The 18,658-nt window shown below is 40.3% G+C and overlaps 1 protein-coding gene across 1 annotated transcript in view; it reads right to left on the bottom strand.

Moving 5' to 3' along the window:
- LOC306968111 (inactive dipeptidyl peptidase 10) overlaps positions 1-18,658 on the bottom strand; it is a 132,968-nt gene that overhangs the window by 11,483 nt on the left and 102,827 nt on the right. Inside the window, exons 6-16 of the mRNA XM_079563410.1 lie at positions 12,133-12,185; positions 11,566-11,647; positions 8,905-9,025; positions 8,671-8,825; positions 4,136-4,233; positions 3,919-4,042; positions 3,758-3,796; positions 1,716-1,823; positions 1,010-1,101; positions 894-941; positions 97-218 (exon numbers count right to left, since the gene is read on the bottom strand). Coding sequence (XP_079419536.1) covers positions 97-218; positions 894-941; positions 1,010-1,101; positions 1,716-1,823; positions 3,758-3,796; positions 3,919-4,042; positions 4,136-4,233; positions 8,671-8,825; positions 8,905-9,025; positions 11,566-11,647; positions 12,133-12,185 — 1,042 coding nt within the window. The remainder of the gene's footprint in view (positions 1-96; positions 219-893; positions 942-1,009; positions 1,102-1,715; positions 1,824-3,757; positions 3,797-3,918; positions 4,043-4,135; positions 4,234-8,670; positions 8,826-8,904; positions 9,026-11,565; positions 11,648-12,132; positions 12,186-18,658) is intronic.

The following is an 18,658-nucleotide window of genomic DNA, read 5'->3' as shown; positions in this document are numbered from 1 at the left end:
TTTTTTGATATGACAGCCCCTGAAATTAAAGAGAGACTATAGCTCCATCCATGTTATGCAGTAGAACGGGCAAATCAGTGGCTAAAGTTGGATTACCTGTGCAGTGCAGTAGAACATGCTGGTAGTCCGGGCTCAGGACCACAGTGTAGAAGGAGCACTGGGGTTTAAACAGGGAGCAGGTCAGACACTCTCTGTTATAGGGATCCACTGTGGACACTCTGCAAAAGCAAAAACACTTTATTACTACTACTTCTACTACAACTACTGCCTGTGCGATAATCAATGAGGGATTAACAAACTAATTTCCGAGCAAGAAGGTCCAGAGTTCGATTCCTGGGTCATGTGAGGCCTTTCTGTTTGCGTCAGTGCAGCTTTTGTCTATGCAGGTGTTTGGTAATACTCTCAAACTCATCTTTATCACTTGTTAGTTTGTTGGCTAGAAATTGCAACATTGATCTATAGCTAAAACAAATATTAAGTAGTTTCACTTCTTGATTTTCAATCGATCTCTCTCATTAAAGAGAGAGAGGGGAAAAAAAGATGGCTTCTCATGACCAGGGTTTCTACTTTGCGATGAAAGGATTAGCAAGAGATCGAGAGGCGAGGAAAGCAGGAGGAGTTTTTTGGGTGCTGCTAAGAATAGCCTCTGGGGAATGTTCAAAGATAACTCAAAGATGCGAAAAGAGTGGATCAAAACGCAGCTCCGAGTATGTTTTGAAATAGGAAGCAACATTGTCACATGGTAAAAAGCTCTCAAAAGTGAATTCATCAATATAGCTTATAGATAACTATGTATTTAATTGGCCATTTCTCCAGATTCCCTCACACATGAACAGTATTCTCAAGTATCATGCTTTTCATTTTGCAAAATGGAACGACATTTTGTGGTTTACCTGTACAATTGTCTTTGCATGGCTCCATTCTCAGTGCTTAGGTAATACCTGTTAAGAAACAAGGAGCTTTGGTTACTGCCTCTAGGCTTAATCATTTCATTCCCCTTTTAGCTTACAGTGCATTTGAGGTCTCATCAAAGGCCACAATATCCGTGACCTCCCAGCTCCCAGACGTCAAGTGCCGGATGTTGAAATCTCCGCCATCGGACTGAAAACGCAGCACAGATGAGTTTTGTTATGAAGCAATTTCAGAAGCAATACAGAAGTAATGTAAAGTTCCACATTCAAACACAGACGCAGCTTTGAAATGTGCCGTAATGCAGCGGCTCCAGTCGTTTTAATGTGCTTTGATGTATTCTTAATTGCCATCTCGTCTGTAGCGAGGAACAGTCTTATTACCAAGAGAGGGCAGTTAATTTTCTAAGTGCAAAAGTTCAAACAGGGACATCGTGGAGAAATGTACAGGCACAAAAAATAGAATCAAGCATATTATTATGACCAATACCAGAACACAGATTGTAGCAAAACAATGGCTTCTAATGAGATGTAGGTGAGACAACAAGTTAACACGGGTGAGGATCCCAGTCTGCTGCGGTCACTTTAGCATAGATTTAGTCTTGGGTTAGTCGTGGTTCAGTCCTGGTTTGGCAGGTTTTCAGCATTAAAAAAAGTGATTCAAAGAGGGAACAGCGGTGACAAGCGATGCGTGTGATCATTTTTCATTGCGGCTACAGTGGAAAAATGAGTCTGTTTCTGCAAGACTCTGAATATAAAGCGCATGTCTTTGTTGCACACTGAGGGACAGAGTGTAGGTCTGCTTACCTGGTTGGAGATCTTTGTGATGTGGCTGAAAGTCCCACGTCCTCCATGTTTTATTGGCATGGTAACATAAAACGTATAGTAGTCCTTTGAAAACATTGGCTCCTCGTTCTAAGAAAAAATGACAATTACTACAGTAATAATGACACGTCAACAAATAATCGCAGCGGTTTCAACCGGCCATTCAATCTCAGATCCAGTGTTAATTTCGTCGACTAAAATATTTTGTCTTAATTTTAGTCAAAGTGATATTTTTGCTGAGGACTAAAACTAAATTAAAAGTTTCTCATGAGACTAAAACTATGAAATGAAAATGTCCAGATATTTTAGTCGACTAAAATAAGACTAAATAAAAATGAAAAGGAGAGACAAAAAATCATCCAAACTTCTGACCGTCTGAAAGAGGCTCATATCATTTAAATTCTCTGCCAAAGGATCAGCTCTGAGCTTTGTTCATGTGGGAGCAGCTCCATGAAGTCGAGAACCTTGATTAAATATGATTATAATGAATATTATAAATGCAAAGTCGACTAAATTAGTCTTAAATTTAGTCGACTAAATTAACATGCAATTTTTGTCGACTAAAACTAGACTAAAATTGAAAAGTTTTCTTTGACTAAATCTCGACTAAAATTAAACTACATTTTAGTCAAAAGACTAAGACTAAAACTAAAATAAAATATGTTGTCAAAATAAACACTGCTCAGATCTAGTACTTTATCTTAGCATTGTCAAGAAAGGTTTGAACAAAATATAAATAAATCATAGCATGGTAAGAATTATGGCTGGTTAGCATTTGGACTGTATGTAAGGCAATCTCAATTCAAGATTCAGTTTTTCTTCAATGAAGGTTAAGCGTAGAACGTTTCCCCTCTCATCCAAAAAGCTTCGTCAGCAACACTAAAGCTTCAGTTCAGTCCGCAGACTATATATAGACGACTGGGAGGAGTTAAGCCTAGCTCAGTCCCCCCACTCTATTAACAACTCTCACCTGTAGGTAAACATCTCTGTAGTTATAAGTTGTAGTTACAAATGTTGACCTATAGGTGAGAGTATCCATTCATAGAGGGGAGAGACTGAGCCAAGCTAAACTCCTCCTAGCAGTGTTAATTTCGTCGACTAAAATATTTAGTCTTAATTTTAGTCAAAGTGATATTTTTGACGACTAAAATTGGACTAAAACTAAATTAAAAATTCTCATGAGACTATAAAACTATGACTAAAATGTCCAGATATTTTAGTTGACTAAAATAAGACTAAATAAAAATGAAAAGGAGGGACAAAAATCATCCAAACATCTCTTGACAGTCTGAAAGAGCCTCATATCATTTAAATTCACTGCCAAATACACAGGTTTGTGCTTTATTCATGTGGAAGCAGCCCATGAAGTCAAGGACCTTGATTAAATCTGATTATAATGAATATTATAAATGCAAAGTCGACTAAATTAGTCTTCAATTTAGTCAACTAAATTGACATGCAATTTTCGTCGACTAAAACTAAAACTAAAACTAAAACTAATTTTAGTCAAAAGATTAAGACTAAAACTAAAATAAAATATGTTGTCAAAATTAACACTGCCTCCTAGTGGTCTATATCTAGTCTGCAGGCTGAGACGAAACTTTAGTGTTGCTGACGAAGCCTTTTGGATGAGAGGCGAAACGATCTTTACTTAAACTACAGAGTACAGAAGATGAACCTTCATTGAGGATAGACAACTCCTGTACGACTGAGAGCCTACACTGAAATTTGGTGAAAGCTCCTTAATGTAGTCCTAAATGCTTCCCTTCCCTGGGCGATCACTTTTGTCCACAACTGATGGTAACAGCTGGTTACACTGCTGCCACAATACAAACAGTATATTCTAAAAGTGCCTCAGCCTTTGTAACCATGCTGTTTTATATTTGGAATGATAGTGTTTGGATGCTTTATGATATGAGTAGTAGTTGGTGTAAAGCTTTCCAGAGAAATGTTGTCATGCTTTGCTCAGCGAGACTGTAACTAATGCCTTCCCGTTATATATAAAAAAGGCCGTCTTCTCTCACCTGTCTGTCGAGCCACTTCTCCGTCGTCGCCACATGTTTCTATTCCAGGACATGAGAGCAGCGTCAGGGATGGAGGATTTACACCGTCAGACACAGAGACGCGTTCAAGAGGAGATGCAGTAGACAGTGCAGACAGAGTAATGGAGGTGAGAGTGTGTTACCTTGGTGCAGGTCCCAGTGGACGCCTCGCACAGACTCAGGATGGACATGTTCTGAGCGCGGTTCACCCAGCGCACCGCAACTCTCTCACTGCCCGTCCACCTCACCATCGAAATGTAGAAATCGCTGGGAATCGCAAAAAAATCGCATTTACTGGGCTAGAAAAATATAGACCTGCAGCCATTTGCTTGACATTTAGTGAGTTTTCTCGTTCTGTACCTCTTTAGAAAGCTCTCAGGAGGTCCCAGCTCTGTGGTTCTGGAGCTGCCATCAAGAGTCACTACATTCAAAGACACTGTTGGGTTGGGCTGACCCATCTGGAGAAAAAGGAGAAAAGTCAACTATTACAATACGATACTTTTGCCTGAATGAACTGGAGAAAAAAAAGCAAAAGTCGTGCTTCCAAATCAAATGTCAGTCTGACGTTTGGTGAAAACCCACAAAAATGTAAAAGTATATACACTAAAGACAGGTCAATTATTTTTGGGCAAGCTTGTTTAAAATCTTTTTTTTTTAATCACTGTTAGCCTTTAGCTTGATGAGCACATGATGAGCACAGAAGTTTCCTCCAGTGAAGTCTTTGCTCCTGACGCAATATTTTTAACATGATGCTGTGACTTTGACTGGTAAACCACACCCACTTCATTTCTGAAGATGGGTCTGGACATACACGGCCGGCACGGTAGGGCACGGTAGGGCAGTGGACGGGGCCTTTCTGTGTGGAGTTTGCATGCTTCCCCCGTGTTGGTTTCCTCCGGGTACTCTGGTTTCCCCTACTACTAAAAACATGTACAATAGGCCAAGATGAATGATGCGTGTGAGTGAATGCATGGAGGTGGTCAGAGGGACCGTTGGTGCAGATGTGTGCAGTCGTGACAGCGCTTCTGTCAGTCTCCCCCAGGAGAAACTGAAGCTACTAATGTAGCCTACCACCACCGAGTATGGAGTGAAAGTAAAATGCTCTCATGTAAAGTGCTTTGTGACCATGTTTGTGAAAGGGGCTATATAAATAAAGATCTTCTTCAACAAGTGACTGATTGCACACGACTATCACAGTCTTGCCAGTTTATATTCAGATCATTAGAGGATATCATTAAATCGTTTTTTATCGTACTGGGTCAAGCTGTAAAGTCATACTATCCGTGGGTGAACCTGTACAGTCGAACTATCTCTGTCATAGCCTTGACTGTGGTGCTCAGGCGCCCACTCTCAGCCACTGAATGTTTGCTTGTGTATTAGAATGACACTCTGATGGTAGGACTAGCGCAATGTCTCGAGTTCATGTCTCCGGGTCCCGCACTGATGGCAAATAAACATCTCATGTATATATACATCCAGAATGCTGCCTACTTTTCATCCATCTTCTCAAACACCATTGTTAATTCTCTAACAATATTGTGTGAATTGGACTACAGCTGTCGTCACGTCCGCTAATTCCTGATTGGTTTATTTCACTGACAACATGTGCTCGTTAGGCCCGCCCATTCAAACTGCTCCAGTTGCTCCGTTACCAGACTAACTTCTCTGCTTGGAATGGACAGGGAATAGTATGGCAGAGCCAGGCAAGCTGTGACTGTCCACCAGTAACTCGCTACCTGACACATAATCTTGAGCTATTCACATTTTTTTCACAGGACACCACTTCTAACTCATAGGGAAACAGGTCCTTCCATTAGAACCCCTGTGTTATTTTTCAGCGTCATGTATACCTTTTCAAATATAGCATTCCACACATCTATAATTGCAAAGCTCTGTATTCCAGCCACCCACATTTGCTCAAAGTACAAAGCAAAGCAATTATCAGAGCCTAAGCAACGTGAACCTGAGTTTCCTTCTCATCCAAACTTCTAAAAACGGTGGGAACTTTACAATATAACCTTACGCATTTAGCAAATAACCTCAGCCCATCAAAGTCACATTTACAAACAAAAAAACGCGATAATGAGTTGTCATGAGGTTATTGTGTCTGTTGCTCTTTCCAAACTCCACCCACACAGTCCGACTCCACAGCGATGATAATTACGATTCTTCCATTTGAAACAATGTGCTCCGGGCAACATACGCTTCTCGTTTCCTATTTATACCCATGTCAAACTGCACAGAGGCACAACAAACCAAGGACAGGCTCTAACGAAGGGCACAAGGATATTGGAAGGAGAGAGCAGCAGCCTCAGGGGGAATTAATGTTTTTCTTAGGCCTCGACCTTTGTCATGAATGCAGCTAATTAACCCTATACATAGCGAAGACATCAGAATGAACATGTTTGCTTCTATAGGAGCTTTGGTATCGCCGGTAATGAGTGACCTATACGAGGCCTTGCGAACAAGAATAATGTATGGATATTTGATATTGATTTGGAGGGTCAAATACGGCACTCAGCCCAATTTTTTCTTGGCATTCAGGTTTCTTACGGCGTAGGCACCCGCAACATACAGAGCCTCTCGAAAGTATTCATACACCTTGAACCTTTGCACATTTTGTCATGTTTACAACCCTAAACATAAAGATTTTATTTAGATTTTTTTACTGAACGTTCACACACAAGTAACCGACAACTGTGAAGTGAAAGCGAAATGATACATGATTCTGTTATTTTTCAAAAAATAGAAAAGTGAAAAGTGGGGCTTGCATAAGTATTCATACAGCATGAATGAATTGTAGTCGTGCAGCTCACATCTCTTCTAGTCTGCCTCAAGGTTTAATTCAACAGTGAATGGAAAGTACACTCTTAAAGCACCTTTATTTTCCACAAATCCACTATGTTGTCCATACAACACTTGCCCTTTCTGTGGACAGAATAAACTCGTGTACATTGTGGTTCATTAGAGGAGACAGGCCGGTGTAATATTTCACTAATTGTCTTCCTGTCACTGACCCCTCCCACTCAGATGTGTGGGTCGCTCTGACAACTCTGACAAATGAGGCTAACCTCTGCTCCAGCCATTATCAGCTCTTTACTGCCTATACTTCATCTGCACAGGAGGGCGACGAGCGAGCAGCGGGTTCTGTGTCAGCGTCACGCCACATCCACATACGCAACAGGAATCAGGTTTTAAAAGCTGTTACGTGCGTGCTTTCACACACATTTCACCGCAAAGTTGCAATGATTTTGGGAAGTAATACATACATATATTCACAATTTGCCATGTCTTAAATATTACGTTTTATGTGCTTCTCAAGGTTTTAAAAGTAATGTTTGTATGATGCACTAAAACTATTACAGACCTTGTGTTGCCTCAAACTGTATATGAGGCAGAGGAGGGTAATACTCAATTATGTTTACTTAATTACATGTACTTGAGTAACCTTTTGAAGTCACTGTAATCTTGCAAGTAGTTTTTTTCATACAGTACTTACTTCTACTTGAGTCATTTTAAAGTGAAGTATCTGTACTCTGACTTGAGTAATAAAAAAGAGAAACAAAAACGTGATAATCTTCAAAATCTTCTTGAAATCTATTGAAATCAAAATAGGAGAATTTATGGATATTACTCTTTAATAGCTTCTATAGCTTTCACTGCATTGATCACTGTAGTGACACTAAATTGGCACCAGTCAATTATATATCAGCAACTTACAACATTTATTTTTCAGGTCTAGACCTTTATTTCGAAATCCATGCCAAACCAAAATAAAACAATTAATGGATATTACTCTTCTACATTGTTTGCTGTAGTGGCACCAAATTTACGCTAGTGACCAATTATCATACTAGCAACTTACTACAACCTTTATTTTTTGGATCTTTATTTTGAAATGTATGTCAAAGTCTAACAATTTGTGAACATTACTCTACAATAGCTTCTATAGTTTTCACTGTAGTGGCACCAAATTGGCACCATGTATGACTTATTATATTAGCATTAACTTTTTTCAGGTCTGGACCTTTATTTTTAAATGTATGTCAAAATATCACAATTTAATGTGGGGGTCATTCTGCTTCTCTGATCAGACTGTCGTCTTCAGAAAAAAGAAAGTGAATGACGATGCAGTTGCAAAAACAATTGTTGATTTGAACATATTTACCTCATATTTGGGGATTTGTTTATTAAATATAAAAATACATAAATTGCATACCCTTTAAATATGCATACAGTTTATTTATAGAGTATATAAAGGGTAATTACAACAACCACGTTTTATATATATTCTATTTGATCAGGGACATTTGTCTGATAAAGAATAGATGTCATGTGCCGAGTTCTTTAGAAAATGGATATACTGTAATAGTAGACCTTTTGCCGATCAAAGTCTTTTTAACCTCTTAACTCCCGCCTGAACCGAGAGGATCTTTTTCCTCACGTTATCAGATTTTTTTCCATTACTTTTTTGTTGGGTATTCAACTCATTTTTGTAACTTTTTTGTCATTTTTTGTCATTTTTTCCTCACATTTTTGTCATTTTTTTTGTCACATTTTTGTATTTTTTTGTCTATTTTTGTTATTTTTTTGTAATTTTTATCAAATTTTTGTAATTTTTTTGGTCACATTTTTGTATTTTTTGTCCATTTTTGTCAATTTTTTGTCAATTTCTTGTGACATTTTTGTGACATTTTTGCCACTTTTTCATCCATTTTTCGTAACTTTTTTGTCAATGTTTTCTCACTTTTTTGTCACATTTCCATCATTGTTTTTGTCTCAGTTTTGTTGCTTTTTCACAGCTTTTTTCCAGAAGCTTTTGGACTGGGGTCAAGCCAAACTGGAGAAAATGTGCTCGGTTCAGGTGGGAGTTAAGGGGTTAAGTCTTTTCATACCTTGGGATAGGGGTACTCCTCTCCTTTTGGGTATAGAGCGCCGGTGAAGCGCGGCAGCAGCATGTTTGGGACCTGCGTGTCGTTGAGGGTCAGATAGGCCAGCTTGGATCCATCGGGAGACCACCAGTGGGCCACAGGGCTTTTCAGGACTTCCACTATGAAACAGGAATCAACCACAAAGTCATCAGTGAAATGATGTGCACATGAAGTTACTTTCTGAAGTCCCACGCTCACCCTCATAGAGCCAGTCCCCGATCCCGTTGAAGATAATCCCATCCTGTCCTGATGAAGTGAGTCTCCAGGAGCTGCTCTGGACGTCTGTCTGGTAGTAAATGTTGTTCTCAAATACGTACAACTGCACAAAAAGCAAGGGCAGTAGTCAGCCACACTTCTGTCTTTATACTTTCACACTGGTAATTTGAGATTTTTTTTTAATGCTGTTTCTTTTTAATTCAATACAAAAGTAGTTGTAGTTGTAGTAGTGACCAGATTTTCCAACTAAAAACTAGGACACACTTGTTATGTCGCATTGAATGGGGGACATGGGTCAAAGGACTCAAAACTGGGACTGTCCAAAGGTAATCGAGGACATGTGGTCCCCCTAAGTCTGTGGTTCCCAAAGTGGAGGTCATGAACCTTTGTCGGGTCGTGGGAGTTGATGTATTTTTGATTGAAAACAGCATATTTTGGGGAAACTAAAGGGACTGGATGCAAGTTGGACATTTTATGCTCACTACTGCCACCTAAGGTCACATGTGTAACTGCAGCTTCTATTTTAAGCTCGTGCATGACAGCACTTGAGACCCTACTTAACTTTTTCAGTGACAGGGCAGGATTTTAGAGGCAGTTGTGGTGAACAGGTCTGGGCTCATTCTACATGTTAGGACATTGCTGGAACATGTGGGGGGATGCAACATTTTTAAACTCTGTATAGTTTAAAAATAAAATGTTTAAACCCTGTATAGTCCCTTTAAGCCAACTATCAAACTAACATCATTAAAGTTTTGGGAAACTCTGCCCTAAGTAATGAATTCACTGCCAGAATAGAGGAAGTAGTTGATTAGATAAGCCTAATTGGTCATAATGTTTATTAATACATTTGCATAATATAGGATAGCGTTAGTAGCCCATGTACTTACACTCATTTGAACTTCTTCACTTGCTACTACTTGTGTTTGCGTCTTGAGTTTTACCCACGTTGTGAAACAACAGGAAATAACTCAGCTCTCGCATGGCATAGAATTAATGTTTTTATTTGCTAAATATCATTTGTTAACTGTCCAGCATCCCACACGGTTTGATTCGATGCTGAAAAATGTCTTCCTCACTCTGCGCATTTGCATTTCTCTGAGATTTATTTTGAGCTGGGACCACTTTGTAGACAGAGCTGCTTGTGCAAATCGCATATGTAAAAGACTAATGGACTACGGGGAGGATGGTGTGTAAAAATAAAGTATTCCACTTGTGATAACATTGTGACTAATGGAGGCTTCTGACACACAGCTCGAGGACCCACTTCACACAGAGGAAGGAGAGATGGTGAGCAAAGCAGATAAATATGTCGTTAAATGGTTAATTACTGCTTCTGTCTGCGCGGATAGGAATAATGTTGTAATCCTACAAGGCTGTTTTTCCACTCACATCACAAAATAACAATGTATCTCAAAGCTACAGCTGGGTCAGTGTTAATGTCTTACTGGAGTTGAGACTAATTGCTTTAATTTAATTAAAATGCCTTTGTGTTATGTTTTATTCAGTCTTTTACAACTAATTCGAACACCTTTGACCTTAAATATGAGAACAAATATGAGACTTAGATGGTAGTAATTTGGATGGAATTTGAATAAATGTTCAGCATTGTTATAAGGCAATTTTAGTTCATAGACAGGCGCCAAAATCAGTCCAAATACAATAGGTACAGTAACTTGATTCATTATTTACGTATTACTTACAATTTAAGAAAAATACCACTGCTCAATAAATAAATAAATGGTCACATTTATTTATTTATTTATTGGTTTATTTGGTCGAGACAGTGCATGTAAACAAGCCACACCGGATTGTAGCCTTTGTACCTGCTTTAGGCACTAAAGCACTCACCCGTTCACTCTCTCATTCATACACCAGTGTCAGACACTGGAGGCAAAGAGGGTGAAGTGTCTTGCCCAAGGACACAATGACTGTGTGCACGTGCGGGATCCGAACCACTGACCCTCTGTCGCCCCGGTTACCAGGTTTGTGCTGGTGATCACAAATCTGTCTGTCTTTCAGCCGTTTCTTCAAGTTAAATTTAAACTGCAAAGCTACACTCTCGAAAAGTCATCGGCACAGAGTTCCACATCCCTGCAGCTTTGACAGAGAAGCAATTCTGTCCAAATGTCGAGGACCTAAAGTTCACATAACAGTCTCCTCTGGAGGAGCTCGCGTTGTTCTCAGTCCTGCCTCTTCACAGGATTTCACAAACATTTCTAGGGGCTGCTGTGCCAAGGACTTTTTGACACTAAACTAACTGAATGACACTTTCAAATGTTATATTGATTCATATTCATAAAAGAAAAGAGGTTTACATGATATACTGTATGATTAGGTTCGGTATGGGTTCGTTCACTTCCGGTTGTGCAACACTTTTTTACTGGTTTAGAAATGATTGTGTCCGTTTATGGCCCTGATCTGGTCATTAGGCCTGGTGGGACTTGGAACGTCAAATATTATGAGGTGGGAATTGTTGTGAAAAGCTTGAAAACCACTGCTCTAAAGGATTCATAAAATCATTTTACATTTCAAAACATAAATCCATGTTACTCTTTCAAAACGAGGACAGTAAAATATAGCCCACCACTCTTTTGGAGTACTTGCATCGCCTTTCACTTAATTATGTGTCAGTGAAGTACTTACCAGCTGCTGTCCTTGAACGCCCCACGAGGCAAACTGCAGCACAGAGTCGGACACTTCGGGAGGGTTTAGCTCGCGCACCTCTCTGACCCGCGGCAACACAGAGAACATTGGCAAACAGATCACAGCTCAGTTTAAGACAGAATATTCATCTTAAATTAACCTCACAGTGGAAACTCGATTGTCGAGGCAGTTCTTAATACAGGATATCCTTCGAAAATTAAAAACATTTTGCAAGTCGGGCAGTGTGCAGGGTTTTTACTCCCTCGTCTCCTACGCACCTGCAATAAGTATTTGATGAGCAAAGTCCTTTTCTCTGTTTTGCTGCTTAATATAAAATATGCAGATGGCAAGAAAATATGAACAAGTTGGATGGTTGTTCAGTGGAACCGGGGACCTTTAATCTAACTCAAACAACATACAATGCACTATAAATAAGAATACACCCTGTTTATATCCCACTGTAATCAAGCAAGAAATGTGTCCTACAAGGTTTGCTCATTTGGATGGTAACAGAATGAATTTCATGTAATATTTTTCCTTGATATTAAATAGAACATCTGTGCTCACCTTGTGAAGAGATTATAGATGAGGTAAGATGCCAGGAAGGACTTTTGATACACCTGCAACACACAAGATACAAGAAAAACATGAGAAACTTATCAGAGGGTGTGTAGGCTGAATACAAGCCTTACTGCGTAACATTTCACCCGGTAAATAGCATCAAATCGAAGCAATTATAGCATCACTTTGGGTGTTTTAAAAATCTTCTTCTACAGAGGAGGGCAGTAGTACAAAGCTGGTTGAACTTGTCCCGGATTAGTTCCTCTAGACAAAGATAAGTGGTACTACAAAGCCCGTTATCAGGTGGTTTAGCTACCCTGGGTTTCTCTGAGGATTTGTGTGTGCGTTCATGTGAAACAGGAAGAGTCAGCGACCAATCACAGAAGAGAAACAGATGCATTTCATCTGAATATCAAAATATATCACTAAACTCAGGACAAATATACAGTATTATACAGAACGACACAAACCTGAAACAAGCAGCACATAAGGAGTATGCTAACATTTGTAAAACTGTATTACAACTGAAAAGCAACACTCGCATTACAGTATGAGATAAGCCTTTTTCATGTAGTCACATAATAGTAAATGTTACAACCAATGGCCGCTGGCTGCTCTGCTTTTTGACAATGACACTAGGGGCCGCCATTGCTATAGTACCTCCATATGCCATTTGGCCGCTAGTCTCCCATTGGAAAGCATTGGACTTTAGAAACGTCAAAAACAACTTTAAAGCCTGGTCCCAATTTTTTTGGAACTATCTAGAGCTAGATATTCCTCCTGTGATAACGCTGGGTTAGTTACAATTAAAGAGACCATGCTGGTTTTCGTAATCTCGCGCTAATGAGAGCCGGACTGTTTGCATTGGAGCAGCGGGCCGAGTCTACAGTGAAGATCCCGCCCTAATGCCCTTTTTTAGGAACATGCCTCGTCAGAGCTCGGGAGGGGAGTCTGCAAACTTGCCATGATGGGTGACAAAGCAGAGGACTATCTTCTCTGATTGGTTAAAAAAGAGCCGTCTTCTAATCAAAATGGGATCTAAACCTGGCCCAGAGCAGGGCATGTTACCATGGAGATCTACCCTGCTATAAAGTTATCAAGCTTTGTAGGACGGCAAAACCAAGGTTAACCCTGAAGTTACCTTGCTAACCCTCTAATCCAGCTTTGTATAACCCGTGCGTAGCCAAACATGAGGTTTAAATACTGTATTACTCTCGGTACTCCTCCAAATTCCTTATTTATTATTAACCTACTGTCGGTGTTTGCTGTGCAGGTTTCATTCACTCATCTGCGTTTACTGTTTCGCACAGTAAAGCTCTCATTTGCTGTTACACCAAATCATTTTAACCATTACTGACATGAAACAATATCGTTGGTTTTGTTTGAAAAGTGGCTGAATTTGAAACGACAGAGCACAAACATGATATGGTGAAATGGTGCGCAGGTGTAATGCTAATAACGTTAAACTTGAGCAAACTCGCCTGGAGCATTGTTATGGATATGCAAAGACTTTTGAATTATTGTCAGATGTGCTGAGGCTGAATTTGCATTTTCTCACATAAGTTTGATCACAAGCTCAGAGGGACGCCATCCTTGGTTGGGATCATTAGTCTTTTACATTGTTTACAAAATGGTCCATTTCTCCTTGTATTGCTAACATTACAGTAAAAAGCTAAAGTTCAGGAATGTAACAGTGGGCAGAGATGGTTTGATTTGAAAGCTATAAATCTATGTATTCAAGTTATGTGTTTTGGTGCGGTCAAATGTGTTGGCACTGCAATGAATTTCTATGCCCACATCTTATGAGAATAACCCTTAAGAGCATGTTTCTTGTTTGAATATTTTCTGAACAAATGCACGTTTTTCTCAGTAAACCTTCAGCGCACAAGGGATGGCATGCCTGTGTGTAGAGACCGACGCTAATGGAAACCGAAGGATCTTTCAAAATAACTAACATCTTTTCATCGTCTTGCTGCTGTCACAGTCCAAGAATGTGCCCAAGAAACATTGGGAGGCCAACAGCCAATGCGTTTCAAGAGCCAGATTGAGCTGTGTGATAATACGCTCATGTGAGTTCAGCGTTATAAAGAGCGCACATACAGTGGCGTGAAATTGAGATGATTCTGTGGTGGTAACTTTGCTCTTTGATTTATTTGTCATTACTGGGCCAAAACAACATGAAACAAAAACTGGCACAAAGTTCATTGTCTTCAATGTCATCACTAGGGTAAAATAATTTGATTAAAATGGTGTCCACAACAATAATGAAACACAATATTTGTAATGTCTTCCAGTTAAAAGGACTGAAAGGGATATTTCAGGATTTTTGACCTAATTTTCTAGTTATCCAGAGTGTTGTTGATTTCTGGAGATATTTTTTTTGTGATTCATGCAGAGTAATGAGTAGAGTAATTTGAACCATTTTGCGTTTAAAAGAACTTATATTTGAGCAGCATCAGCTTCGTGGTTGTATAAGTAGAAAGTAGTCCCTCAAAATGTGATCATTCTTGTGATGCAAGGTCAGTTATATTCCAAAAATTATTCCATCGACAGAGACATTTATATTGTTTTGAGGCGTTATAAGTGATTTGCCTCAGGTGCACTGTGGAGTGCGTCTGACTGTTTTTAATGCAGGCTAGCTGATACCATAGAAATGTGATAGCCTTGCACTAGCCTAGCGCCACGTAACTCTTCAAATATAAGAACTGCATGAATTACAAAAAAAAATATCTCCAGAAATCAGCAAAGCTCTGGATAACAAGGAAATTAGGCCCTATGTCCAAAATCCTGAAATATCCCTTTAATACGGCATGATCACTGGCCAAATCCCAAACAATGTAAGTGATATTCTGTAAGATTACAAAATGAGGAGAGAGAGATTTTAAAAGTAAAGTAAAGGATCAAACTCCCTCCCCCTCCCCTTGCGATTGGACCTGAAAGGCCGGTTGACAGGAAAGCTTGTCTCATTGGTCAAAGTGATGGCAACGGGGATTCTTTTTAGCATCTGAGCTCAGCAAAGGGACAGGAAAAAATAGCATAATTGAATATTTCATACACTATGTCAAATTGCAGGCCCAGGCGGTCAATTACATGCAATCTATCTAGTTAAAAACATTAAAAATTCAGTTAGCTCAACCTAAAGGGGCTTTCGACCCCAGAGCGGCCCTTTTGGGTCAGTGTGAATCCAACCGCAGCTCTTTAGGCTGATCTAAACACTGGCTGAGCGTAGCATCCGAGGAGTGCGACAGGTTGATGCCCGCTGTCATGGGAGTTAGTTCAGCTGATCGTTGTTACGTGGCTGATGGTGCCGCGTTTGGAGCGATCGCATGAGAATTCGACTGAACTAACTTTAAAGTAAATCCAGTGGAAACTAGGACAGTCTCGGGTCAGCCCGCAAGGCGCGCCAACATGTGTGAAAACAGCCTCACAGACTATCACTTTAATGATCAGGTCAATTAGTAAGTAAGCAATCTTTATTTGTATAGCACTTTTCACGGACCAAAGCCAGAAAGTGCTTCACAACACAGTTTAAAAAGCAGAAATTACACACAATATAAAAGGCCAAGACAACATAAAACTCACATCAGCCCAAGAGTAGCTAATTAAAAGCCTGAACCAATAAATGGGTCTTAAGTTTGATCTTGAATGTGTCAACAGAGTCGCAAAGAGGCCACCCAGAGGATCATTCCAAAACCTGGGAGCAACAGCCTGGTCACCTCTACTCCATCCATCCATCTATCCATCCATCCATCCATCCATCCATCCATCCATCCATCCATCCATCCATCCATCCATTTTCTTTCACTTTTCCGTTTCCGGGTCGTGGGGGCAGCCGTTGGAGCTGCCCAAATCACATTGCACCAGCCCCTTATGGCTCCCAGGATCATTCAGGCGCTCAAACCCCTCCACCGCGTTAAGGTGGCGGTTCTTGGAGGGGGGGTCACCTCTACTCACCCTCCATCTAAGATTACATCTAGTATGTGATCCCCATAACTTTGACATATTTATCATCATATTAATAACAATATTGAACATAGACAATACAATTATTTTTGTCAAACAATATTCTGCTTTTCATCCCAGTAATTACTCAGACTGAATTGTATTATATTTGGTCGATATTATAGCCAAGTCATGCGTCTTGGTAAACTGCGTTGTTCATTATTCTGCATTTCCCAATAAGAGGCCGGCGCTAACAGTAAAAGCGCATGTTTTATCATTACTGCAAATCAATATGCTCTGGTTTCTTCCTCGTAGCTTTCATTCGGCTAATGATTGGAAAGCCTGAGTATTTAGATGCAAATCAGCCGCGGCATTAGCATAACAATGGTACAGTGTCGCCGCTCTGATCCCCTCAGCTAAAGATCAGTCAGAGCATGAAGAAAAATGCACTCCACAACAACCTGCACTCCTCCTTTGTCGGCATTGTATCAAATGCTCCCCGCAAAACATGTGTGTACGGTAAATGGCTTAAATTCTGAATATTTGAGCAGTTTTGAGTTTGTGTAAGGGTAAGTTCATAGAAACCCATTTATATTTTTCCGAGACTGGGCTGATCAGGATTTTGATTTGGCCCGGAGCACCCTCTGCAGGCAGTAGTGGGAACTAAACAGTAAATACAAGCTTTCACTGTCAGCTAACGGCATGCAAGCAAATTGTTGGTGCCGTGATGAACACATCTTGAGTGAAGAGCTGCTCAGAGCTGATCCAGTAATGGGACTGTGGGCTTTAAAAATGTGCAGGACAGTTTTGTGTTCACTCCACGATACAACAAAATAAAGAAAATACAGATTGGAAAAGAAGAGATTACAGAAAACAACTATGAAGCTGAACCCGAATGAAGCTAAATTCAACTCCAGGTCTTATTTGATGAGTTAACAATGGAAGCACACAAAAGTCAAGTTTGCATGAAATGTCACCTTTAACAGACCTACTTCCAATAAATTGTGCTACTCGAAGCAAGGCACATTTTCTGCAACACTTTTCTTTTAATAAAACATTTTGGTGGTTTTCGAGAGCGCGACTTCAGGTTGTTGATGGAGTAGAGATGACAACTTCTCACATCAGGGCGAGTAACGAGAGCAGCACCGTATGAATGATTGATAAGAAGTCATAACACATCCAGACTATTTTTTGGCATCAAACACTGTCTGCTTCACTAAAGGGTAGACTAAAGTTCAGTTATGGTCATGGTGTAAGAAAGTCTTTGTCTTCAGTTGTTGTTTGAACTAAAAACAAAAAAAAAGCCTTGTGATGTTTGATGTCTTGTTGGTGCAGTTGTGTGAAAAGCTGACTTTGTATTATTGACAGACTGATTGATATACAAGTATTTTTTTTATACAAGGACATATTTGAAAGATAAAATAATCCAGGCATTATCTCATCTTATAGGTTTGCTCCGACCTTCCAGGCATTGCCTAGTGAGGCCCTCCAGTATATAGCCTCGCCTAGTCTACCCTGTTAGGAGAGTATCCCCACTGTACAGACAAGGACCTCCGGGGAAGTTTTGGGACAGTGTTCGCTCAGGCCATGGCGAAAACGCGCTGAACTGATAATAACATGGTGTGAACAGACTGCTGGCCTTTGATTGACCAGAGGAGAGAGGACAGCCCTCACCGAAACAGGCAGGTCATATGAGATTTAATATTTCACAACATCAAACCGCTGCCCCTCCTGGAACTGCCACCTTAACGTGGTGGAGGGGTTTGAGCACCCGAATGATCCTGGGAGCTATGTTGTCGGGGGCTTTGTGCCCCTGGTAGGGTCTCCCATGGCCCATCTGTGGACCTACCACCTGCAGGAGGAGTCATTAGGGCTGTTGCAATGGGAGGCCCGGAAACGGACAAGTGGAAGAAAATGGATGGATGGATGGATGGATGGATGGATGGATCAAAGTGCTGTTGAAACAGTTTATTTTGATGACAGCATTTAGCCGCTGTTAGCACAACTTTAGCTGCTATTTGCATAATACTAGCACGTAGCCTACCTTCATTGTCATTTTTTAGCTGCTTCTTTCCTCTATTATTTGCCTTGGCATCTCTGAATAACTCCATAAATCCCACAAAAAGGCACAATCTGTCCACATTGTTCTGATTGCGGCTCACAAAACTTTGAGCCTTTCTGTTTTCCTCCAGCGTGTGCGTCTGGAGAGCAGCGCCCACAACAACTGCGGTCCTTTTGCTATGGAAACATCATGTGAAAAAAACATACTGCGTACAGTGGCCAAACAGGGCGGGATAAATGCATAGTATGTGGAAACGTAGCTTTGTTCTACTCGCTCTTCTACTTTTCCCCTGCTTCAGAGTTTTTCCACTACAGAGACCTCTCACTGTGACCTATGAAACAACATCAACACCAACACCAACAGCAGCAAAGGTGACAGTGGCTCAGATGACAGCGCATATAACCAGTATGGGTAAATGGGTGAGTGGTACCTTGAAGGAAAAGCGCTTTGAGTGCACTGTTTACAGTAGGTGGAAAGGTTCTTTATGCAGTACCATTTATTGCTTGCTCTGGAGTTTAAGGTTCGCTG

This window comes from Gobius niger (assembly GCF_951799975.1).
Source record: "Gobius niger genome assembly, chromosome: 9".
Lineage (NCBI taxonomy): Eukaryota > Metazoa > Chordata > Actinopteri > Gobiiformes > Gobiidae > Gobius > Gobius niger.
This window is presented reverse-complemented; position numbering and strand designations above follow the sequence as displayed.